This window comes from Muntiacus reevesi, chromosome 5, assembly GCF_963930625.1.
Source record: "Muntiacus reevesi chromosome 5, mMunRee1.1, whole genome shotgun sequence".
NCBI classification, from domain to species: Eukaryota; Metazoa; Chordata; class Mammalia; order Artiodactyla; family Cervidae; genus Muntiacus; species Muntiacus reevesi.
Genome location: NC_089253.1, coordinates 26,352,512 through 26,379,214, shown reverse-complemented (window position 1 = coordinate 26,379,214; position 26,703 = coordinate 26,352,512). Strand labels below are relative to the sequence as shown.

Sequence of the window (26,703 nt, the reverse complement as noted above, 5' to 3'; positions counted from 1 at the left end):
ACACAGTCAGCTTAGTCGGCTTTTAATACATCATAATTCCACTGGAATCTTTATTGTGTATAATCAGACTTTCTTTGAGATGGAGAGCGAGGACTGGTTCAAGGATTTCCCTGAAGAAAGCCTAGTGTCTCTTATTTAATATCAATATCAAAAACATTTGTGAAATGTCCTGGGATATTTCTAATCTCTGTTCATAGAATTATTAATTTTTCTTTACATTGAATTCTTTTCCAAAATGCTGTATCATACCCTCTTTTACCTAATTTAGTTAGACTACCAGATTTAAATATTATATAGTATATTAGAATAATTCTATACAAGAGATAGGGAGTTATGAAAAAGTTTAAAAAAACCCAATAATTTCAAATGGCATAACCTTAATTTTGATTCATTAGAAATTCATGGCCTGTTGGTCTTTTCATCTCTTTTTCTTAGGAGTTGTTATGTAAAAAATAAATAAATCGCATAACTGTGGTAGCACAAGTTACCAATTTGTGTGTGGAGGAACTATTTTTTTTAGCACTTTGGAGACTTTTTTTTGACAGTTTGATGTTTTTCTACTAATCACAGAAGCCTCTTACATTGTAAAGTGATAATCTTCCCCTCATTCCACTAAAGATAAGCAATGTGTGTATACATATAGACTTATACATGTTTATTTTTCATCTAAAAACACATATATATTTCTAAAATAAGTTGAACTTTCCAAAGCAATTGCATTGTCCCAGAAAAGTAAAAATCTCCAATTTTCTTTTTTAGGTTTTTGAGAAAGTTAAAAGTTAGTACAATAGCTAATCTGCACAAAACGCATCATAAATCAAACTGGTCCTTTCGTGGTTTTTCATCAAAGATAACTCTGACTCAATTTCTTATTTAGTTTTAAGCAAGATTTAATCATAATTTAAGAAGCATATTTTTATTTTATTGCTTGAATTTTCAAATGAGTAATGGAGACACACTGAAGTACTTGAACTAGGGTGGGATAGAGCAATGACCATATTTCAGTGTCTATTGCTAAATAAGAGTGAGTTTAACAATGTTTATGGCTAAATAAGAGTGAGTATGTTGGGAAATGCTAAAATAATCATTAGAAGCTGCTAAAAGTTCAATAATACAGTAGCTCAGCTTAAACATCAAAAGCCAGAGTTGTTGTGTGGTGGCTGACAGACATGGGTTGAGGTCACTGTGGTTGTAGAGGTTGTATTTTGGTGTAAGAGAAATGTTGAATACATTCGGAAGGCACTTTGAGAAAAATAACATGATTTTCAGAAATATTTATTGAGTTCCTTCTCTGCACTCTACACTGTCCTTAGATCTAGAAGCCAAACAGTAAACAAAATAGAAGAAATGTTTTTCTTTACAGAACTTATAATTTATAGAAGGACTCAGGTATTCAGGGGGATAAAGCTCTGATGAGTGTTATGGTGGAGAGTCTAGTTTAATTTTTGTTCAGTTCAGTTCAGTCGCTCAGGCATGTCTGGCTGTTTGAGACCCCATGAACCACAGCACGTCAGGCCTCCCTGTCCATCACCAACTCCCAGAGACCACCAAAACTCATGTCCATCGAGTCAGTGATACTATCCAACCATCTCATCCTCTGTCATCCCCTTCTCCTCCTGCCCTCAATCTTTCCTAGCATCAGGGTCTTTTCAAATGAGTCAGTTCTTCACATCAGGTGGCCAAAGTATTGGAGTTTCAGCTTTGGCATTAGTCCTTCCAGTGAACACCCAGAACTGATCTCCTTTAGCATGAACTGGTTGGATACCCTTGCAGTCCAAGGGACTCTCAAGAGTCTTCTCCAACACCACAGTTCAAAAGCATCAATTCTTTGGTGCTCAGCTTTCTTTATAGTCCAACTCTCACATCCATACATGACCATTGGAAAAACCATAGCCTTGACTAGATGGACTTTTGTTGACAAAGTAATGTCTCTACTTTTTAATATGCTATCTAGGTTGGTCATAACTTTCCTTCCAAGGACCAAGTGTCTTTTAATTTCATGACTGCAATCACCATCTGCAGTGATTTTGGAGCCCAGAAAGATAAAGTCAGCCACTGTTTCCATTGTCTCCCCATCTATTTGCCATGAAGTGATAGGACCAGATGCCATGATTTTAGTTTTCTGAATGTTGAGCTTTAAGCCAACATTTTCACTCTCATCTTTCATTTTCATCAAGAGGCTCTTTAGATCTTTTTCACTTTCTTCCATAAGGGTGGTGTCATTCGCATATCTAAAGTTATTGATATTTCTCCCGGCAATCTTGATTCCAGTTTGTGCTTCCTTCAGCCCAGGATTTCCCATTATGTACTCTGCATATAAGTTAAATAAGCAGGGTGACAATATACAGCCTTGACATACTCCTTTTCCTATTTGGAACCAGTCTGTTGTTCCATGTCCAGTTCTAACTGCTGCTTCTTGACCTGCATACAGGTTTCTCAAGAGGTAGGTCAGGTGGTCTGGCATTCCCATCTCTTTCAGATTTTTCCACAGTTCATTGCGATCCACACAGTCAAAGGCTTTGGCATAGTCAATAAAGCAGAAATAGATGTTTTTCTGGAACTCTCTTGCTTTTTCGATGATCCAGCGGATGCTGACAATTTGATCTCTGGTTCCTCTGCCCTTAATTTATGAGAACATAAATAATGACAACTGACATTTATTGACTACTTATCATATGAAAGGCACTTTCTCAATCAGTTTCCTTAGGATATTTTTCATTTAATTAACACAGTAGTCCAAAGAAAGAGATCCTATTTTTCTACCCCTATTTTCCCACATTAAACAGAAAAATTAAGTAACTTGTCGATAGATTTATAGTTTGCAAGTAGGAAATTAATATTCTCAATACTCTCTCTAAATCCATAGCTCCTACTCTTTTCTATGACAAGAATAAATTGATAACCTTTGTTACTGAAATGTTACAGAAAATGGCCCAGCAGGAGAATCAAGTAGAAATTTCAAGTAAATTTTTAAAAAGTATAAACTACAGAAGGAACATGTTGCTGTTTAGTCACTAAATCTGTCCAACTCTTTGCAACACCATGAACTCTACTCATCAGCTCCTCTGTCCTTGGAATTTCCAGGCAAAAATACTGAAGTGATTTGCCATTCCTTCTCCAGGGTATCTTCCCGACCAAGGGATCGAATCTGTATCTCTTGCATTGGCAGGCGAATTCTTTACCCTGAGCCACTGGGAAAGTCCCATAGAAGGAATATACCACATTGCAATTTTTGTAGAGATATTTAAGAGAGAGAAGAACTGAAATGAGCTACTGCAACTCTTGACAAATTGCCGATAAAGAAACAAGGAAACCTAGAAATAGGAACCTTATAGAAAGTATGTCCATTTGGGAAATAGGAATAAAAAGGGAATAAAACAATGTAGTAGCTTTCCCTTCAGAGGTAGATGTAATGAGGAGATGGGAATTTACTTTGTATCTACACTGAGGGATGTATAATACCTAAATGAAAAGGAGTGAAAGATAGAGTCCCTAAGGAACTAAAGACTGATCACAATAAAGATATGTAATTTCCTTATTCCCTTTTATACAAATCTATACCCTGGGGAAAAGAGTCAGCAAGCATCTAGCCTGTTTTTAACCAAGTGCCTTACATCAGGACTCTCATATTAAGTTCCCTGTGTCTAATCAAGTAGCAAGTATGATAATAAAAGGCTTTATTTTCTCTGCTGCTTGAAAGGACTGAAATAATTATCAGAAATTATAATAGTTCAGAAAGGCTTCTCAGACATATGTCTTGGCCAGCTTCTCTCAGAATCAAAGAACTCAAGGCTCAGAAACCTGAAATTTCATTTCCAATCGCAACTGGGTAAAAACCAAGGATAAGGGAGCCAGTCCTGAGGTTTTCTGAACTAAGGAGGGTGAGTTTCTGAATTTAATTTATAAACTTATTCCCTGTTTAGAGATGAAAGTATAGGGGCTGAATACATGTCCATTTGTTCTTATTTTGTGCAGATCTGAGACTTAGGTGAAACTAGCAGAGAAATCTGTTAGAAGGTTATCACAGAATGTTTATGACATTAGGTGGCTCTGTCCTGATCTATCCTTCTTGTCCTTTGTTTTTCCAGCAGTTATATTTGCATATAACAGCACTGGCCCTAACTCTGATGTTTGTGATTTCCCTTGCTATGTTTAGCTTATCCAAGTCCACACCACTCTGTATCCTGATAAAGGTAAAGGCAGATTCTGTGGGGCCAGGTAGGACTAGTCTGTGACATTCCCAGTGTTTACCCTCCCTTGTAGATGGGACCCTGTGGCAAGGGCTGGGTTGTTCTCTAATGGAACCCTTTCTCCTGTGTCCACAGATGCCCTTAGAGAAGAATGGCTCCTGGAAATGACTCGTTTGTGACTGAATTCATTCTGTTGGGATTAACAGAGCAACCAGGTCTCCAACTCCCCCTGTTCATCTTCTTTCTAGGAATGTACATGGTGACTGTGATGGGAAATTTGGGATTGCTAAATCTAATTGTTCTAAATTCACATCTACACTCCCCCATGTATTTTTTCCTCTCTAACTTGTCCTTCATAGATCTCTGTTATTCTTCTGTGTTTACACCCAAAATGCTAATTAACTTCTTATCAAAGAAGAATATTATCTCTTACATGGGGTGCATGACCCAGCTCTACTTTTTCTGTTTTTTTATCATTTCTGAAGTCTATGTGCTGACATCAATGGCCTATGACCGATATATGGCCATCTGTAACCCACTGTTGTATAATGCTGCCATGTCCCCTAAAGTGTGTTCCAGACTTATGCTTGCTTCCTACTTGATGGCATTTTCTGGTGCCATGGCTCACACTGGATGTATGCTGAGACTGACCTTCTGTGATGCAAACACCATCAACCATTATTTCTGTGATGTCCACCCTTTGCTCCAGCTCTCCTGCACAAGTACCTACATCAATGAGCTTGTAGTTTTCATTGTGGCAGGCATTAACATCATTGTGCCCAGTTTCACAATCTTTGTCTCTTATTGTCTCATCCTCACCAACATCCTCCAAATCAAGTCCACAGAGGGCAGGTCCAAAGCCTTTAGCACTTGTACTTCCCACATCATTGCTGTTTCTCTTTTCTTTGGGTCATGTGCATTTATGTATCTCAAACCATCTTCTGTTGGGTCTCTGGATGAGAGAAAAATTTCCTCTGTCTTTTATACCAATGTGGTTGCCATGATGAACCCCTTAATCTATAGCTTGAGAAATAAAGATGTGAAATTTGCTGTGAGAAAAACTCTGAGCTGTAGACAGCTTTGATTAGAAACACTGTCTCTCTTTGTAGCTAATCACAAGGTAGGAAGGTTCTGGTTTTAATAATAACAATTTTATTGACAATCCTCTTATATTATTTCTATCTCATCATGTTGAAAGAAATTTAAATATTCTCTTAATTTGTTTCCACTCTTTGTAGAGTAGATCTCCCATCCTTCCTCACTATTTGCACAATTTCCTTTCCTCATGGTCTCTTACTATCACTTTTATGAAAAAAAATTTTTTTTAATCTCTTGGTGTTTTCCTTTAGCATTTGAACTTTTTCCCCCTCTGCACATAGGAGACTGGTTTACAAATGATGAAATCAGGGAACATGAGGGTGGCATAGTGTCATTGAAAGTGAAAGCTAAAGTCACTCAGTCATGTCTAACTCTTTGCGGCCCCAAGGAGTTTCCATACAGTCCATGGAATTTCCATACAGTCCATGGAATTCTCCAGGCCAGGAGAGTGGAGTGGGTAAACTTTCCCTTCTCCAGGGGATCTTCCCAACCCAGGGATCAAACCCAGGTCTCCTGCATTGCAGGTGGATTCTTTACCAGCTGAGCTACATAGTGTCATTAGGGTTCTCTTATCTGCCACTTCCCATTGGAAGCATGAATCAGACAATATTTTCTTTTTCCATGTTTTCAGTCTTCCTTGATCAAGAATATATCATATTTAATGCTTGAGATGGCAAGTCCCATAATGACTGTTAAATATAAACCACTTTTCATCTGTAACCACTATATGTTATGCTTCCCTGGGCAAAGGATTTCCTTTTCTTTGCACATGCAGTCTTGCTCATAATAGATTGTTAAAATATATTGCCTGGATCAGAGGGTAAAGTTCAAAGTACTTATTGGTTTATTTACAGTTATATTTTTTCATGAAATTATCTAGACTAAATTAAAACTTACAGTTAAAAGTCTACTGATCTTAGTTAACATTGTTTCTACTTTATGTCACTAATTTTGTTTCAGTAAATATGGCACAGGAGGAAATACTCCATTTTAAAGTTGAATATGTTGTGTTACAAGATCATACATTAATTTCTTTTAGTGTGGGTATTGCTTTCTTTTGGGGGGAGGGTCTTTTGTTTGTTTATTTAGGAAAACTGCTGACTTTTGTTGTTGCTGTTGGGAAAGAGGAGGCCTTTTATTATACTGGGGAGATTATTGGCTCAAGTAAAAAGCATTGTGTCTACCACAAAACTAAGAAAAAAGCTTTGAAACACTCGACGACTTTGTAATTCACAGAACAGGACATGTGAATGAAGGAGCCCAGAATCTTGTTATGAGATCAAGAATCAACAAGCCACATGACCAATAAATAAGAGGTCCCTGTGGGTAGTGTTCATAAGGCTTAGGGACTGCATTTTAATACATATTTTTTTCATACTCTATTTAGTACAGTTGGTGTACATGTAGTTCACAAAGCTTTCATAAACTTATGATGCACAATGACCATGTAATAGTAGTGTTTTGGAGAATGAAGACAGAAAAATTGTGGCTACATATGAGGAAGAAGTTAGAGAGGACATTTTTTCTGAAGTGATTAGCAATTAATTAACTGAGTAATTAAATTGAGTAATTAATTGAGTAATTAAAACTCAAATTATGGATAAGGATCTTAAAAAAAAAGAAAGGTTGAAAAATAAAAGTCTAGTTTTCTGATTTGCCTGTTTGTTCTGGAACACCCTGGAAATACTATGGAGAAAATAGGATTTTTATGGATAAAAACTTAAGTTATTTGATAATAAAAAAAATTAAACCCACCAACCTCCAACCCTGTGGCTGTGACCTGGACACATCTAAATAATTCCTGATTTTATTGGCTTCCGTATGCTACTACCTCATGGATTTTAAGGTGCAAAGTCCTCAAACTGCTCTTATAGCAATGATAATTTGAATGAAACATTTGGTGAATAAATCAAGTTATGACAGTGCCTTCTCTGAAATAGGATATTGAGTTATTTTTTGAGAAAATAAGGGGAAGATAATACTGGAATGTTTGTTTTTTGGATGTTTGGCATTTACTGAGAGTTTTAGCTTCTTGTTAAAACTTCATTTTATGGTTTAAAATGACCACTCATATCGCATTCCTGTTCTCAAACATGTATGATTTTCACTTAACAAGTTGTATTTATATATTGTAGTTGATCCAGGTTTGTGTTTCTTTTATTTATTTACTGTCCCCTTTCATAGCATTGTTTTTTTTATTGAGAGAAATATATTAAAATAAATAAACAATAATTACACTATTTGGGAGACTTTATAGGCCTTGCATAATTGCTTCCACTCTGTTGTGTATTTTATAATTATTCGAGCTGTTCAGAAGATAAAGAATCTGCTGGCAATGCAGGATACACAGGAAACAGGTTTGATCCCTGAGTCGGGAAGATCCCCTGGAGGAGGAAATGCCAACCCATGCCAGTATTCTTGCCTGGAGAATCTCATGAACAGAAGAGCTCAGCAGGCTACAGTCCAATGGGTTAGAACGAGTCAAACATGACTAAGAACACACAGGTGTTCATTCATAGGAATTGCCCAAAATGTGTTAATACTGGTCAAACCCTATCATGTAAGAAACCTCTAAAAAAATTAAAACTGTTTTATTTTTAGAAAAAATTAACTTTCTTTCAAATCAGGTTTTTATTCTTTCAGATTATTTTGGAAAAAACTTAAAAGTTCAAATATTACTTGTAAATGTTGTGTCTGGAAACATTTTAAAGGAAGCAACCTAAGTATAACTTATTGTTAGCAACTCAAACTCTGTGTCCCCACCACTAAAAAGAAGGGAATGAAGTTAGGGTGTTTACATGTATGACATAAATTTATCCTTCGTATTGTTTGCTTTTTTTGTGTTATGCACTGAAGAAGCTATAAGAGAAAAGATAATTCTATTAAAGTTGTTCAGCTAAGTGTTAAATAGGCAAGCCATGAGTGTCTTCCATGCCTGTGTAATAAGAAGGCTATTTTTAGAATCCAATCTGGAAGGATGAACCTTGTGGACAATAACAGAAAGCGGTCCTCTTAGTTAAACCTTAAAGAAAACTCTTCAACTTTACTGAACTCCATTTTCCACTCTTCTTCACAGAGCCTCCCTCCACACAAAGACACACACACACACACACGACACACCAGACATGGTGTCTTTAAGTATTGCATTTTATTAAATCACTGCCTAATATCCACTGCATGGTATGCGGCCCACTTTTCATCTTAGGCAAATTCGGGTAATGTTTCTAGGTTCCAAGTCCTGAGAGGAAGAGTTGAGCAGGGAATATTTACTGAATTTAGGAAGAAGAAATATAGTTATTGCTTTAATTATTCACTTATTTATGTTAAAACAAAATGAAACATGACACATATTTTATACCTAAGGGGCCTAGCCATAGGTAGCAATGTGTTGTATGTCAGGATCATAAACAAGGAAATGGAAGCAGTAGTTATAATGTTAGATTTTTATAATGCAACATAGTAGATTAACATCTTATTTTGGGGTAGTTTTCAAAATAGATCTTACATGGTTGCAATTATTCCTGAAAATTGATTATATCAGCAAATGTCCATACTGGAGACAGAAGTGGTATTCTTCCCTCAGTCTGACACAGTTGCTGTTTTCCCCACCTTTGAGATATTTCATTGTATACTCATTTTAGTGTCAGATGAAGTTAGTGGATTATATGCAGGACTTTGCTGTACAAAATGTATACCTTTGTATGCTAAATTTACTCTCTTATGTGGGAAAGTTTTATATTTTGAGACTGGGATTTCCAGGTCCTCAGTGAGTGATAAGTTGATGGGATCACCTTGGTTGTTTAAAGTCCCTCTGACATCACATTGAATTAACCCAGTTCAAACATTAATAAAGAGAACATATATACACCAGACCTGGTACCTTCAAATATTGTATTTTATGAAATCACTGCTTAAAATCTACTGCATGGCATGCAACCCATTTTTCATCTTTGTGGGCACATTCAGGTGATATTTCCAGGTTCCTGGTCTTGAGCGGAAGGGCTGAGCAGGAAATATTAAAAAGAGATGTTGCAGTTTACTCGCACTGTTGCATCAGTCAGAGTAGGTGTTTTCAGAGGAAAACCTTGAGGTACATAGGAAGGGGAACCAAGTTCCCATCTCATAGGTGTTAAAACTGATTCTCAGGGATATTCATGGCTTGTTCTAAATCACAATTAATAAGTGGTACCGCTAAGACTAAGTCTTGGGTGTTTAGATTCTAAATTTCTCAGGGTTGTTTTTTTGAAATCATTATTCAAAAATTCCCATACTTTCAAAAATCAGTGCAACATGAACAACAATTTTAGTGAATAAAAATGCCTCTAAACACAAGAGAGACATACTCATATATGAAAAACAGCCAGAAACTATCTTTTATATTTCATATTCAACATCTTTATTGCCTAATTTAGAATGTGTGAATACATGCTTATTTGATACAGCTCTCTGTAATAAATGAAAAACACAGAAATGTAGTCTATAGTGTTCACTATTGACATAGTGCTTATCCAGGTACAGCTCAGCACTAAGCTCATATTTTCAACATTTTATTTAATCTTCACATCAGAGGCACCAATGTAATTAACCCAGTGTATTAGAGCTCCATTTAAAGTAAACATTAAAGTATTCCATAAACAAAGAGTAAGAAGAAAGTCTTAAGTCTATAGTAACAACGTTTTGAGTACACAGTGGAAGAGAACCACTGTATAAAGCTCAATATTACAGAACAATACAGACTAGATCAGGGCAGAGACAATTCTCTTTACCAACCTGATGAAGAATTTCCATTAGTGTCTGTAGGAGAAAGAAAGACCATGTGTAGCTCCATTTGATGGAATTGTAGTATTTCATGTATCATAATGCTTAGGTTAATGATGTAGTACAAAACATACAATTCCAATTTCATGTTATAAAATTTCATTTTCTGAATCCTTACTTTCTTTATAAAATAGTTACTTAAGGAACTTCACTGGCACTTTTTGACATCTGAAATGCAAAGAATTTGAAAACAGAGGAATATGGAAATACTTAGATGTGGAGAAAAAGACTACTTCAAGCACTGGTAGTTTTATCAAAAGTGAGTATTGAATCAGAATCAGGAATAAAATTGAATTTCTCATTCAGAGATGATTCAGACGTAAGTAACTTGTGTTGATTCTCAGTGTATTGTGTCAGAGTAGCTTATACCTCATCTGCCTCACCTATTTCTGAGTCTGAAAGTGAAATTCCGCTATATTCAGTTAATTAGAGTGTGAATAACTAGTTTGTGTATATTCATGGTCTTTGTGTATATTTATATGGCAGTTATCATGGGTTTAATTATTCTACATATAGGTGACAGTACTGAAAATTTGGTATGGAGTCAGAATAAATTATTTGACTTATAAAAGCAATGGTGAAATGTGAGGATGAAAAATTGGTGAAATAAAAATATGATAGCTTTTGCTAAGAATAATAAAGATAAATGACTCAAAAAGATTAAATCTAGAATATGAATATTATACAAAATAAGGGCCAAGAAAAATTGCTAACTTGCCACTGACACCGGGATTAAAATACGTGACATAACTCACATTATTCTGACAGAATTCAGTCTTAAAAATATGGGTTAAATTTTCCAACTAATAAAGTTTGCAGAAACTGAGATTCAGTGTTTTTTTGTGAATTTAATTTTTGTTTCAGTGGTTACTAATAACATTGATCATCTGTTATTGGCCTTTTGTATATATTCTTTGGAGCAATATCTATTAAAATTATTGCTCCATTTAAAAATTGCTCTCAATCTAAGAATAAATGATCAATTATAAATATATTTGTACCTAATATAGGAGCATTTAAATGCATAGAGAAAATATTGACAAACATAGAGGAAAAAATGGACACACTAATAGCAGGGCATTTACCATATGATTTATATCAATTGACATTTCATCCAGACAGAAACTCAGTGAGATTATACACACTCACACATATAACATTTGATTCATAAGCTGCAGAATAGAGATTCTTTTCAATAGCATATGGAACATTGTCCAGGATAGATCACATACTATGGGCCACCAAAATAACAGGAGACTAGAAATCAAATACAAGAAAAATCCTTTAAAGAACACAAACATGTGAAGGATAAACAACTAGCTACTAAAATAAACAGTGTGTTGGTCCTTTAATGTACCGGAACCTGGTGGTCCGGAGTCGAGGATGAGAAAGTGAAAGAAGGAAAGAGGCTAATATTCCCTGGGTTACGCAGCTGGCTTCTGCGCTCCAGGGAATCAGCAAGAAAGAGAGAGAGAGAGAGAGAAGAAAGACATACAGACACAGGGACCAAAGCTCTGAAGGAGCAAAGGTGTTTTAATCTACATGGTGTGTGCATATATACTGTCTTACAAGGTAGTTATTCTCAGCAAAGATAAAGATTAAAATTCCAGACTTACCAAACATAAGAGGATCCCTATCAAAGAAAGAGTTGCAAACAATCACCTTTTACCATATGGCTCATAAAAAGGAAGAGGGTACTTATCACCACAATGAGAAATGCCTGGATTCCTCAGCCCCGGGAAAGGCCTGCCTCTCCTTTTAATTCTTGAATATTCAGGAATCAATAAGGCCAGAGGGTTCCTGACAGATCCAAAACACACACAGGAAGCCTCTTGTTAAATGCTTCCTGACACCAGTGGGTCTCTAAAGAAATTTGAAAATAGCTAACAAGAAACAAAAATACTAGCACAATTAGTCAAAGTCTATTGGACACAACAAAAACAGCTCTTTGAGGAAAGTTTATAGCAGTAGAAGCCTACCTCACAAAACAAGAAAAATCTCTAATTCCTTTAGGTTTAAGGGATTAGAAAAGAATTAGAAAAATAACTAACAAAACCTAAAGTTAATCAGAAAAAAAAAAAAGTAAATCATAATGATTAGTACAGAAATAAATAGAATTGGGGCTACCCTGGTAGTCCAGTGGTAAGGAGCCCAATTTCAATTCTGGGGACACTAGTTTGATCCCTGATCTGGGAAAATTGAGAACTGTGTACCTGAGGAGGGCATGAAAGCTCCACACTCCTTCTGGAAACCTTTCCCTATTCACCTCTTCTATCTGGATTTTCAACTGTATCCTGTATCAGATCATTTTATAATAAACTGGTAAACATAAGCAAACTTTCCCTGAGCTACTCTAGTTGACCGATTGAACTTGAGGAAGGGGGTCAATGGGAGGCATTCTGGGAATTTATCCAATTAAAATAAAAGTACTGGATTATCAAGTGCATGTACAATGTTGATTATTTTAGCACTGCTGTTGGTTAGAAATTATGGATTTCTATCAATGGGGAGTGGTTCTGTTAGGTAGTTAGAGTAGGGGAAAGGAGTCCAAAATGGCGGTGGCTAAAAGACCTGGAAGGGGAAAGCCCGTGAAAATAGAGCAAAGGAATGTCTGAGGACCGGAGTGAGAACCTCAGGTAAAACAAACAACGCTCCTGCCTAGGCCCAATTTACATAAGACAGGCCCAGGAACAGAGAAACATATAAAAAGAGGAGCCAAAGCTCTCTCTCTCTCTCCCCTGCGTGATGGGGAGCTCTTCTCTTTGCGTCTTTGGATCAACTGGCCCTCACGCCTCAAAGATGGATTTTCCTGCTATTATCTAAATAAATAGAGCTGCAACACTGACTTATTTAAGAGCTACAACATGGTCTGTCCTCCAAGAGCTGTGACCCGCCGAGGGGTCTTCAACGTCCGTCATTCCAAATTTTTGTTGTGATGAGACAAAGAACCAAGGAGCATATGAAGAAGGAATTCATAGGGCCTGGACTCCATCTCAGGCCTGTCTGTGCTGATCGTGCTCGGCTGCCTCTCCAGTGGACTCTGAACTCTCTGCTTAGTGCCTGTGGGAACGACAATGGAAGGATAAGACCCCCTCCAGACAGGGGAATCTTGAAGATCACATCCAGGTTGCTCATTACCTAAGAGGAAGCATACCGTAATCACCCCTGTCTCCGGACAGGTCATAAACTTTTCCCGTATCTATCAGGATGTAATCACAGGCTTATCGATTATTAACTGGTTGGAATGTAACTACGGGCTTATTGATTATTGACTGTTTGAACACATAACACTTGAATGATGGGGTTACTGTAGTTGTATTTACCCTACCTTTGTTTATGTAAGTCTCAAGGGAATTGAGGTGGTGGGTTTGGACACGTACACATGGGGTAGGTGGTGGGGTTGGACACGTACACATGGGGTAGGTGGTGGGGTTGGACACGTACACATGGGGTAGGTGGTGGATTTGGACACGTACACATGGGGTATAAAAGATTTTCACAAATGCTGGACGGGGTCCTTGGCTAAGAGGAAACTCTGCCTTGGGCCCGCCGGTGTAATAAACTGCACTCCACTATCTGCATTGTCCTTCTGAGTGAGTCTGTTTCCCGGAAAGCGTGGCTATAACACATACACTAGTGTGACAGTTCAATGCATTATGGTATATCCACACCATAGAATTTTGGAGAGATTTTAGTAAAATTCTGTTCAATGAAAAAAGGAAAATGTCAAAAATACATAGTCTGTAATCAATTGTAAAGTCTATAATTGTAATGCTTTACATCAGCAAATAGGGAAACATAGGAACATGTTCTTGATTATAAGCATGGATAACAGGGTGATTGATGGAGGGGAGATAATATATGGAGGAAAGACAGTACTAAGGAGAAAGGAGAAGGAAGTGATGTGCTCTAAAAATATATAGTATGAATCATATAATCATTTGTGCCATAATGTTAGAAACACATATATATGAGAAGATATGTATGCACATGTCATATTTTTACAGCTTTTAAAAATATTATTAGTTATGTGCTAGCAATTGCACCTAAAGTTCAAAGAAATGCTAGGAGAAAGAGGAGAGAAGAGAAAATATTTCTACCTGGGAGAATGTGCAATCCCTAATGTGAATTTTTGAGTAGAATATTGAATTTCCAAAGATATCAGTGTTAAATTATCTTCACACGTGCATAAACAATTTTTAAAACTGTATTTCCCCTATGCAGAGGTTCCTGGGAAAGCCTCTTTATCAGTCCCCTGAGACCTTGAAGCTCAGAATAAAATAATGTACATGATGCTAGTATTAATATGCTGAAAACAAATAGTGCTTTTTGGATTTCTTTTTGTGGTTTGATGATCACTTCTGGGAAAAACCTTAATTTAAAATCATGATCTTCATCTGACTGACTCACAGCAAGAGAAATGCTGAGACATAAATGCTCAGAGACCCTCCACAAGGATGGAGGAGACAAGTGAGTTCAGTTCTGCTGCCTCCTACAGCAGAAGAGCGCTCACTCTTTGGAGAGCCATGGTGGAGAGGAAACCACAAGAACATTTCTGATGCCTGTAGACAAAGAAGAGTGAGCATTGAATCCTTTTTGCTTTTATGTCTTTCACAACCCGTAGTTTTTAGTAAGTAACAGATTTCTCTGCTTCCCCCAGTTTTGGCCCTGAGGTAGAGATGACCAATGGGTCTGTGGGGGAGGAAAGTAGAAATTGAAGACAATACTGAGATCAGAGGGTTTGCAGTGTTTCCACTTTGTGTCCTTTAGGGAATTTCTTGTGCAGCAGACCCAGGTACTAAGCCTGACTTAATGACTTCCTTATTGTGTCTGCTCTGAGAAGTCAAAGGTTCTCTCTGAGTCTCTGTTTCTCCAACTCTGCTGTGGACATGTGATTATGATCGTCCCCGACACAGTGTCCAGTCTGGATTGGTAGCTAGCACAGGGTAGATGAAGTGTGGTGAGTAAATATTAGCAAATACAAATGAACAGGTGAAGGAATAAAAATGGTTAGCGACAAATTGAGGGGAGAAAAGGTGAGAAATGCTTGCTCTTCTTACATTTTCTTGCGCTCTTATATTCTCCCAGTATTACTATGCTGATGCCCCCCATGCACTTGTCTTTCTCAGTATGAGCAGAGCCAGATCCATTTATTAATTATTTATTTCTATAAAGTATTTAAGCCTCAGCAGAGTCTTTGGGCTTCCTGGTTCCAGAATGGACTGGGCATGGGATTGCATGGGGAGTCTGGGTTCTGCCGCAAATATGATTCTATTCTATCTTTCAGATCCCACTGGAAGAGAATGGACATTGGAAACAGCTCATTGGTCACTGAGTTTATCCTTGTGGGTTTAACTAAACATGCAGAGACCCAGGTGCCCCTGTTCTTCCTCTTCTTGGGAATTTGCATTATCACCACTGCAGGAAACCTGGGTTTGGTCACTCTAATTAGACTGACTTCTCACCTTCACAACCCCATGTAATACTTCCTCTTTAATTTATCCTATATTGATTTCTGTTACTCTTCTGTCATCACCCCTAAACTGTTGGGAAATTTTGTGTCAAAGAGGAGAACCATCTCCTATGCAGGATGCATGATTCAGCTGCTTTTCTACTGCTGCTTTGTCAATGCAGAGCGCTATGTACTGACAGTGATGGCCTATGATCGCTATGTGGCCATCTGCAAGCCCCTACTATATAAGGTCACCATGTCCCTTCAGATCTGATCTCTGCTGGTTGTGATTGTATACTTGGGTGCATTTTTGCTGTCTGGGCTCACACAGGCTGCTTGCTAAGGTTGAACTTCTGTGATGCCAGCATCATCAACCACTACATGTGTGACATCCTCCCCCTCTTGGATCTCTCCTGTACCTGCACTCACATCAATGAACTGGTGGTCCTCATTGATTGTTGGCCTTGATGTTGCTGTGCCCGGCCTCACCATCATTGTCTCAATTTTGTTTTATCCTTTCCAGTATTCTCTGCATCAGTTCCACTGAAGGAAGGTCTAAAGTCTTCAGTACTTGTAGCTCACATATAATTGTTGTTTCTGTTTTCTTTGGGTCAGGGGCATTCATGTATCTTCATCCTTCTTCTGTTTTGTCCATGAACCAGAAGAAAGTGTTCACCATATTCTATACAGTGTGGTTCCCATGCTTAATCATCTGATATACAGCTTCAGAACAAAGGAGGTTAATGTTGCCCTGAAAAAAACCTTGAGCAGAAAAATATTTTTCTGAGCTGGAGCAGTATTAATTACTATAATAGAATACAGCTTTCTTTCAAAATCATTTTTGTTCCTGTACAGAGTTCTTTCACACAGGAAGAAGTGAGGTATAATAGAAACACTGTGTAACAGAAAGACTTTGATTTGGAAGATTTGGGATGGTCACTGTGCAAAATATGGACATCCTGTTACTTTACAGGATTATTGGGAAGAAACTGATGCAACTTAATATTTGTAGCAAAGAATTGGGGGTCTCATAGTTGTGAAATTTATTCCTTCTTCCTTTCTCTTCTTCCTCTATTTCTATCTTCCCTCCCAGTGTTTTCCTCTTAAAAATCAACAAGAATATTCACACCTTTTAAAAGTAAGTTGACTAGTCCATAGTAGATAAGAACGTTCTGATTATGGAAAATTTCTACAGAGAAAACACAGATAGGACTCACATTTGAACTTCAAACCTATGTTTAACTGCCTAATATCTCTCTTTGAATGCTCCATAGGCATCTGAATTTATAAGAATCAACTTAATCACAGAAACATCACCAAGCCTACCAAACTCTCTTCTCTTCTTTTGGTCTCTGTCATTGTGAATGGCACCATCTACTTAATTGCTCAAATCCCAAATTGGTATCTTCCTTGAGCCCTGTCTCTTTACTTGTCCTCCACACCCAATTTACCAATTGCTAACAATTCTTGTTCTTCTAACAAATATTTCTCATCATTTCTCATCCAGACACCAGTCTTCCAAATCGCTTCTCCCTTTCTTGTCGTTCCCCTTAAAATCCACTCTCCACACTGCAACCGGAATGCTCCTACCATGCTTCCAATAAGATCACATTTATCTTGGTTTACTCTTTCTTTCAAGGTAAAAGCAAAGTTCCACAGTAGGCCAAGCAAGGATCTTTCTGTTTGAACCCTGCTAACCTCTCCAGTCTGATCTACTGTTGCTACAACTCCTTCCTCCCTGCTTCTTCCCAGTACTCTGCTAAAGTTATACTGAACTTTCCCAAATTAAATAAAATTTTTTCTTTACATACTTTTCTACAAGCTCTTCTCTTAGCCTGAGACACCTTCATGTACAAAGAAAGAGTCCTTTGTCTTACTCAGTCTATCTATCCAGAACTCCAGGATGTCTTTCCTGGACAGAAAGATGGGTAGATGACCTTCAGGTATATGCTTGTGGCATATATTCTACTGTACTGAAATTCTTTCCTTCCTAAATGTTTAGTCTCACTCTAGATATTTAATGATAAGAAAAATTTAAGATATTTATTTGCAGGAAGAATTTCAGTTAAATACAATGGAATATGTTAGGTAAGACATATGTTTATTTATTCCACTTGGATATTCAAAAGTGGGGCGAGAATCACATGATAACTTATAGAGTACATAGAGGGTTTCTCTCATTTTCATTTTTCTGCCTTTCCATGAAAACTCATTTTGCTCACTGAACAAAGAGGTTTCCTCCCTGGTTATATTCTATTTGCTTTCCTTTTTCTAGCATGCTCTTATTACCTATTTATAACCCACTTTGTTTTCTGTTGATGTTTTAAGTATCAGTTGAATGGAAACCTATTTAACCCTTCTTACAAATTTAGGTGCTCTTTTTTGTATTTCCCAGAGTATAGCTGTCAAGCCTGACATGCAGTAATGAGAGCAATTTTCACATGCTTTTCTAATCATCTGATTATCTGTCTTCCCTGTGAGAAAGGCACCTTGGGTATCTTCTCAGTTATATCTCTAGGGCTTAACATAGTGTTGGGTGTTTAGTAAAGGCTCAGTAATTATGTCTGGAATAAGTGAATGCTTCTATTTGATTTTAAACTTTGAGTCATAAAGAAGAAATATTTGGGGAGAAGGCAAGTTATTCTAAGAATTACTATCACTTCTCCTTCCTAGAATGATTTTTGTAACAATTTACTTTCACAGTGCTTTTCTTAATGCACAATGATGGACAACAACGATTGATTTATTTTTATGTAGATTGCTGTGTGTAAATACACACAACATGCCAGGGAAGCCTGGTGTGATGCAGTCCATGGGGTCACAAAGAGTCAGACATGACTGAGAGACTGAAACTAACTGAAATGAATTGCAACATTAAGGAAAACAGAGAAATTACTATTACTCAGTCTTTGCTATGCGGAATGATATCTACCTCTGGGACAAATATTGCAGATTCTGTAATAAATTAATAGAAAAATATCACAAAGTATCTATCTACACACTAAAGTGGTATATCCAATATGTTGAGGACTTAGTGCTAAGTACATCTTTGGTGTCCATATTAGAATTCATATGACACAGACACAGTTTCAAATTTGCTCACAAAAGCAAAAGCAGTGAACAAGAGCTTTTGTGATTTACTATTTTCATTCTTTCCAGGTTTTATTAACATTTGCAAATTTTTTACCAATTTCTATTAGTCTTTAGAAATTATTAGATGAAAAAATATAAAACGGCAGTCAGTGTAGATGTGTATTGAAAATAAGTGCTATGGTGAATGCTGCCTTTCACAGTTTGGTATCTATCAACTTCTCTAGCATTAATCAGTTCTTCATAGTTTTAAGTAGTCTTTGTTAACCCTGTTACACTACTTGACCCAGTTAATCTTGAAAAAGATTTATTTCTTTACTAGCCCTAATATGTTGTGAAATCCTATAAAACTCAGATTGATTTTTGTTTCATCTTTGTATTCCTGGTATTTGGAAATCATTCAGTGTTTTATACTCTTAATATTGTAATGTAAAATAAATTGTAATATACTTTGCTTCCAAAACATAAAAGTTGGTATTTCAACCATTCAGTATGATGAAGATACTGCTTTATATAAAATTTGAGAAATAATTAAAATGCTTAAAAATCCTGCAGTGTCTATCTTTGCATCTAATCTTAGTGATTTTTTTATTTAAACATTTCAGAAAATCAATACAAATCATGCATATATATTTTATTTTTGTGGTTTTAGAGCATGAATTCATTAAAAATAATTTTTAAAATGATTGCAGTTTCATATCTTAAGGCATAAATAAGATATATGAAAGTATTTGTTAATTTCTGACAAACAATTCCACTTTGCTTTGACAATGAATTAGGTGAATATTTGTCTTAGAGGTTGTTTTGAAATATGAAGTCTATTTTCAACTATTAAAACATGGTAAGCATATTGCTTTTCTCATTCTCAAGAGAAATTGTGCAGTGAAATAGAAAGCAAGGAATTTTACTGAGGGTAAATGAAATGCAGAAAGAAATTAAAAGAGCTTTAGAACAGTAAGAGTTATTTTGTTAACATTGGTAGCAATTTCCAAGAATACATCTCTAAGACAAATGTAGCTGGTTGCTTTGAAAATATGCTTTTGATGTATTTCACTGGGTAAAATAAAACTATTTTTCAAACTTATCTCAGAAGTCCTAATGCTTCTAAATTTATCTTCCATGATATTTACATTTTATTTTCTATATCAAATCTGTCATATCTGTTCAAAAGCAGATCAATTAATATACCATGTAAAGATTGGTAGATTAAATTAAATTATCACAATAAGACAAAATGCAAAAAAAAAAAAAAAACTAAAAATAGCCACTGTGTATGTATATTCAAAGTTAATACCATAATATTGTCTTTCATAATTTGGCCTCTATCAAAGCTCCAGCATTTTCTCTTGATATACTGACTCCTAGCCCCTACCCCACAAAATCCCACTTTTCCCTCTTATATTCCAAATATCTCTTAACTGTGTATATTTGCTTAATGTCTTCCTCTTCTTTGAATTTAATTGTTCCTTCATCTTAGGTAATAATACTGGGGTGCCTGAAAAATGCACAAGATTTGTCTGGGTGGAAATTTCTCATATGTCAGTCTGCAGGGGATTTTCTCAGGGAAAATTAAATACTTAAACAGAGAAGGGGATGATTCAGTATGAGTGGGAAGTAGCACATATAACAGATAGACACTTTAGAGCCTGAGTAATTTTTATTAGTAGAATATTAATCTGTAAAAATTATTGTGGGGTTACTTGGACTCCAAGAACAGAGGATAAGGGGATACTTATTCTCTGCTCTTGGAATTTCCTTCCATATGGAGTCGGAGCATTAGTGCAATCACCTCACCTTTCACTAGCCATTACCTGATTGGGAAGAACATTTACCTTCTTCTCCTTTTTCCTTCTTTGTTCAGTCACTCAGTCATGACTGACTTTTTGGGACTCCATGGATTGTAGCACTCCAGGCTTCCCTGTACTTCACCATCTCCTGGAGCTTGCTCAAAATTATGTCCATTTAGTCAGTGATACCACCCAACCAACTTGTCCTCTGCTGTCCCCTTCTCCTCCTACCTTTGATCTTTCTCAGCATCAGGGTCTTTTCTAAAGAGTTGACTCTTTGCAACAGGTAGCCATAATGTTGGAGCTTCGGCTTCAGCATCAGTCCTTCTAATGAATATTCAGGATTGATTTCCTTTAGGATGGACTAGTTTGATCTCCTTGCAGTCCAAGGGACTCTCAAGAATCTTCTCCAACACCGGAGTTCAAAAGTATCAGTTCTTCAGCATTCATGAGCTCTGTTGTGATCCTCTATCTCAAACACCAGGCCCTCCCACTGCAGGGAGAAGTGACCCTGGTGACCAGAATAGCAACTACATAATCATGTGTTAGGAAGTGTTACAAACTTAAAATATTAGATGAGATTTAAATATATATATACTGAGAATATGAATAATTTTACATAAATTTGAAAACTTAGATGCAACCAGTAACTTTGTGTAAAAATACAACTTATTTATCAAAAACTCATTTTAAAAAATGGAAGAAGGCAATGACAACCCACTCCAGTACTCTTGTCTGAAAAATCTCATGGATGGAGGAGCCTGGTAGGCTGCAGTCCATGGGGTCGCTAGGAATTGGACACGATTGAGCGACTTCACTTTCAATGCATTTCACTTTCATGCATTGGAGAAGGAAATGGCAACCCACTCCAGTGTTCTTGCCTGGAGAATCCCAGGGACAGGGGAGCCTGGTGGGTTGCCACCTACGGGGTCACACAGAGCCAGACACGACTGAAGCGACTTAGCAGCAGCAGCACCATCAGCAGCATTTTAAAAAACAGTTAATACATATGCCCCCTCCTATACTTAATTCATGTTAATGCACAGCAGAAATGAAACCTATATTGTAAAGTAATAATGTTTCAATTAAAAATAACTTTTTAAAGGATAATCTGAATAAAACTTTACATTAAAAAAATCAAATCAATATTTTAAAATCTCTGTCTTCACAAAAATGCTGTGATGGTTTTACATATAAATTCTAACATAACTTCAAACATAGATGATCTCTATTTATGTGAACACTTTCGTGGAGAAGAACTAGAGGGAGACCTTCCTCAAATTGTTAACAATAACACAGATCTAACCAAAAGATGATAGTATAAGGAACAGCAATTAATAAGTCAATCTAACCTGTTTGGCCTTAGAAAGCATCACTACGGACAAAGTTAGTGGAGGTGATGGAATTGCAGTTGAACTATTTCAAATCCTGAAAGATGATGCTGTGAAAGTGCTGCACTCAATATGCCAGCAAATTTGGAAAACTCAGCAGTGGCCACAGGGCTGGAAAAGGTCAGTTTTCATTGCAATCCCAAAGAAAAGCAGTCCCAAAAAATGCTCCAACTACCACACAATTGCACTCATCTCACATGCTAGTAAAGTAATGCTCAAAATTCTCCAAGCCAGGCTTCAGCAATACATGAACCATGGATTTCCAGATGTTCAAGCTGGTTTTAGAAAAAGCAGAGGACCCAGAGATCAAATTGCCAACATTCATTGGATTATCAAAAAAGCAAGAGAGTTACAGAAAAATGTCTATTTTTGCTTTATTGACTATAACAAAGTCTTTGTGTGGATCAAAACAAACTGGAAAATTCTGAAAGAGATGGGAATACCAGACCACCTGACCTGCCTCTTGAGAAACCTATATGCAAGACAGGAAGCAACAGTTAGAACTGGACATGGAACAACAGACTGATTCCAATAGGAAAAGGAGTATGTCAAGGCTGTATATTGTCACCCTGCTTATTTAACTTACATGCAGAATATATCATGAGAAACGCTGGGCTGGAAGAACCACAAGCTGGAATCAAGGTTGCTGGGAGAAATATCAATAACCTCAGATATGCAGATGACACCACCCTTATGGCAAAGAGTGAAGAGGAACTAAAAAACCTGTTGATGAAAGTGAAAGAGGAGAGTGAAAAAGTTGGCTTAAAGCTTAACATTCGGAAAACTAAGATCATGGCGTCTAGTCCCATCACTTCAAGGCAAATAGATGGGAAAACAGTTGAAACCGTGGCTGACTTTATTTGGGGAGGGGGGGGCGCTCCAAAATCACTGCAGATGGTGATTGCAGCCATGAAATTAAAAGACACTTACTCCTTGGAAGGAAAGTTATGACCAACGTAGACAGCTTATTAAAAAGCAGAGACATTACTTTGCCAACAAAGGTCCGTCTAGTCAAGGGTATGGTTTTTCCAGTGGTCATATATGGATGTGAGAGCTGGACTGTGAGAGAAGTTGAGCGCCAAAGAACTGATGCTTTTGAACTGTGGTGTTGGAGAAGACTCTTCAGAGTCCCTTGGACTGCAAGGAGATCCAACCAGTCCATCCTGAAGGAGATAGGTCCTGGGTGTTCATTGGAAGGACTGATGCTGAAGCTGAAACTCCAGTACTTTGGCCACCTCATGCAAAGAGTTGACTCACTGAGAAAGACCCTGATGCTGGGCGGGATTGAGGACAGGAGGAGAAGGGGACGACAGAGGATGAGATTGTTGGATGGCATCACTGACTTGATGGACATGGGTTTTGGTGGTCTCGGGAGTTGGTGATGGACAGGGAGGCCTGGCATGCTGTGATTCATGGGGTCGCAAAGAGTCAGACACGACTGAGCGACTGAACTGAACTGGATATGCACCAAACTCTTGATAGTTATTCCAAAGCCACTGTAGAAACACCCAGAATTGCCAAACTGCTTTGCTTTTTAAATTATAATTTTAAAAAAATTTTTACTTTTCATGGTTAAAGAGAGTGCCCTTCTTGATGAGACCCTGGAACAAACACTGCTTTTCTTGGTGAATGCACTCCTATACTTTCATTATGTTAGTAAGGGTGCCTGTTACTTTGGGGAACATTGGCATATACAGGTAAAGTAAACTCAGAACATATTTTGTAAGTGTAAGAAATAACAAATGGTAACACAGTGGAATGAAGTTTTCAAATCTCAGTGCAAGTCTTTATCTTCATAGCTACTCTTTTTCTAGTTGGGGAAACAAAGATTGAGAGAGGGTAATTGACTTGCTTTAGTCACACAGATTCTACACAAAGTACTCTTAGCCCATTCTTTAGACTCTGTGTGTTATTATACATTCATAGCATTTAAGATTTGAAGTTAACAAAGATTTTGATCTAAGTCATACAAATGTTTTATAACATTTGCTTTGGATAAAGAAACAAACAGGAATATCTCCTTTTCACAACATTTGACTTCTGTGAAGAATTAAGCTTCATTCTCTACCCAAAAGATTAAACTTTATGAATTCTACTTTCTTGACAAAAATACTCACTTCATCAGATCCTAAAGAGACAAGCATCTACTTTCCCAATAGTGTCTGAACTTTGGGTATCAAGCCAATTTTACTATTCTCTCTCAAGTAAAGCTACATTGTAGAGGGTTTAACACAGTCAGAGCTCCAGCTGCTGCTCTTCCTCCTATTCTTGGGAATCTATGTGGCGACAGTGGTGGAGAACTTGGGCTTGATTCACTTGATTGCAGTAAGCCCATTGCTGCACACCTCTATGTACTACTTCCTCAGAAGCTTATCCTTCATTGATCTTTGCTATTCCTCTGTCATTACCCCCAAAATGTTGGTGAACTTCCTAGTGAAGAAAAATACGATCCTTTATTCTTAGTGCAAGGCACAGCTCTTTTTCTTCATGGTCTTCATGGTGGCCAGTGGTGACCTTCTCACTGTGATGGCATATGATCACTATGTTGCCATCTGTAGCCCACTGCTCTACCACCTGATCATGTCCTTTAGAGTCTGCTCAGTGCTCGTCTTGGTTTCCTTCACCCTGGGCTTTCTCTCTGCCTTGGCCCATACAAGTGCCATGATGAAACTGTCCTTCTGCAAGTCCCAAATCATCAGCCACTACTTCTGCGATGTCCATCCTCTCCTCAACCTGTCCTGCCCCAATACACACATCAGTGAGCTTCTGTTTTTTGTCATTGTGGGATTGAACACATTGGTGCCCACCCTAGCTTTCTTCATCTACTATGCCTTCATCTTCTACAGTATCTTTCTCATCCAATCCTCAGACAGTCAATCCAAAGCTTTTGGTACTTGCAGCTCTCATCTCATGGCAGTGGGGATCTTCTTTGCATCTATCACATTCGTGTATTTCAAGCCCCCTTCCAGTAACTCCCTGGAACAGAATAAGGTGTCCTTGGTGTTTTATTCCACAGTGATCCCCATGCTGAACCCTTTAATATACAGTCTCAGGAAGAGGGATGTGAAGAAGGCATTTTGGAAGTTTTTGGTGAAGAAATGATTCTTGGCTTTGGGATTTTATAAATGGGAAAAAAAGTAATGTTTTCAAGGAAAATATGCTGTTTTGTTCATTTTCCCTTGTTATTCCATTGAGTTTGTTTAACCAGGTGGTGCACTTCTTTCACAGCTGTGCCTACCTGACGTTTAAATATATCTTTTCTTCTCCATATATTTCTTTTGTATGTTTTCTCAAGGTCTAGGTCATACCTAGGTAACTACCTTCTCAGGTAATACCATTCCTTAAGCTTTTTCCATCTTTAAGGAGAATGTATACTGCTTACTCTTTTTCAGTGACTTTAATATTTCAGAGAATAGTTTCCTGTAACTGGTTCCTGGCCTTCAAATTACCATTGTCTAATACACATGTTTATAATTTGACCTCCATTCTCTCCTTCTTTTTCTCATTTCAGTTTAATTAACTTGCTTTACTCTAATTTGCTTTCCTTTTTCTACTGCTGCTATTATAAGACTGAAGCAACTTTTCTAAATGTCTTGATTTCCTAAGCAGCCTTAATTTCTAGAAACAGAGTGCTACAAATCAAGATTTTTAATCTACCCTCTCAGCTGTTAGGTTAGAAATAATTTCTCTGAGCTGTTTCTCTTTCTCAATATAAAATATAATTCTTTTTATGGTAAACCCTCTTCCCAGTTTTATTGGTTCATTAATGAAATCCGCCATCCATTTAAGTGAAGCTCCTTATTAGAAGATTACTTTACCAATAAAGGTCCATCTAGTCAATGCTATAGTTTTTCCAGTAGTCATGCAAGGATGTGAGAGTTGGAACATAAATAAAGCTGAACACCAAAGAATTGATGCTTTTGAACTGTGGTGTTGGAGAAGACTCTTGAGAGTCCCTTGGACTGCAAGATCAAACCTGTCAATCCTAAAGGAAATCAGTCCTGAGTATACATTGGAGGGACTTATGCTGAAGCTGAAGCTCCAACACTTTGGCCACCTGATGCAAAGAGTTGACTTATTAGAAAAGACCCTGATTCTGGGAAAGATTGAAGCCAGGAGGAGAAGAGGATGACAGAGGATAAGATAGTTGAACTACATCACTGACTCAGTGGACATGAGTTTGAGCAAGCTCCGGGAGATAGTAAAGTTCAGGGAAACCTGGCAAGCTGCAAGACCATGGGATCGCTAAGAGTCAGACATGACTAAACGACTGAACAACAACATATTAGAAGATGGAAATTCGGAGCGCTGTAAGCTCTGAGCTTACCTATTTAACAAATCAAGGGACGAGTGGTGCCCCCTGGGCAGGAGCTACTTCTTGAGCCTGTCCACAAGCCATAGTAATTCAGTTAGGCTCTCCACTGTGCCATGGATGGGTCACAAAGGCAATTTAAAACAACACAAGAGTGTCACAATGTACAGCAGCCCACACCACCCTGCTCTACTAGTCTTAGAATTCATGTTTCTTGAAGATAGGGCTGAAAAAAGAGTGGAAACAACAAACGATTGTTCTACCCCCTATTTTCCAAATAATACTTAAATGAATGTTTCTCTTTTCATTATAATCAAATCGCTGCTTGGGGAAAGCTTCGTCTCTATGTTCAGGTTTAAGCTGCAGCAATATTTGCTTGTGCAAATACTAAGATTGGCTCAATTTACCCAACCCACATTTATCGTGGACCATAGACATATGGCTCTGTGGACACTCACTTAGCTTTCACATGTTTCAAGGGGTAGAGCTTCTATTGAGACATTTGCATTTTTTTAAGAGCCAGCACTAGTGGTACAACCTCTGGATAAAAATGAATGTGTGCCCA

The 26,703-nt window shown here is 37.4% G+C and overlaps 2 protein-coding genes across 2 annotated transcripts; both read left to right on the top strand.

Moving 5' to 3' along the window:
* The first annotated feature begins 1,556 nt into the window (after nucleotides 1-1,556).
* Nucleotides 1,557-5,274, top strand: LOC136168747 (olfactory receptor 8B3-like). The gene is made up of 2 exons (XM_065936443.1): nucleotides 1,557-1,567; nucleotides 4,338-5,274. Exons 1-2 carry the CDS (start codon nucleotides 1,557-1,559, stop codon nucleotides 5,272-5,274), a joined length of 948 nt encoding a protein of 315 aa, XP_065792515.1.
* A 12,216-nt stretch (nucleotides 5,275-17,490) lies between these two features.
* LOC136169242 (olfactory receptor 8D1-like) lies at nucleotides 17,491-24,928 on the top strand. Its single transcript, XM_065937043.1, is given in 2 exon segments — nucleotides 17,491-17,501; nucleotides 24,037-24,928. Coding segments are annotated over 2 exon segments (903 nt in total).
* The last annotated feature ends 1,775 nt before the right edge of the window (nucleotides 24,929-26,703 follow it).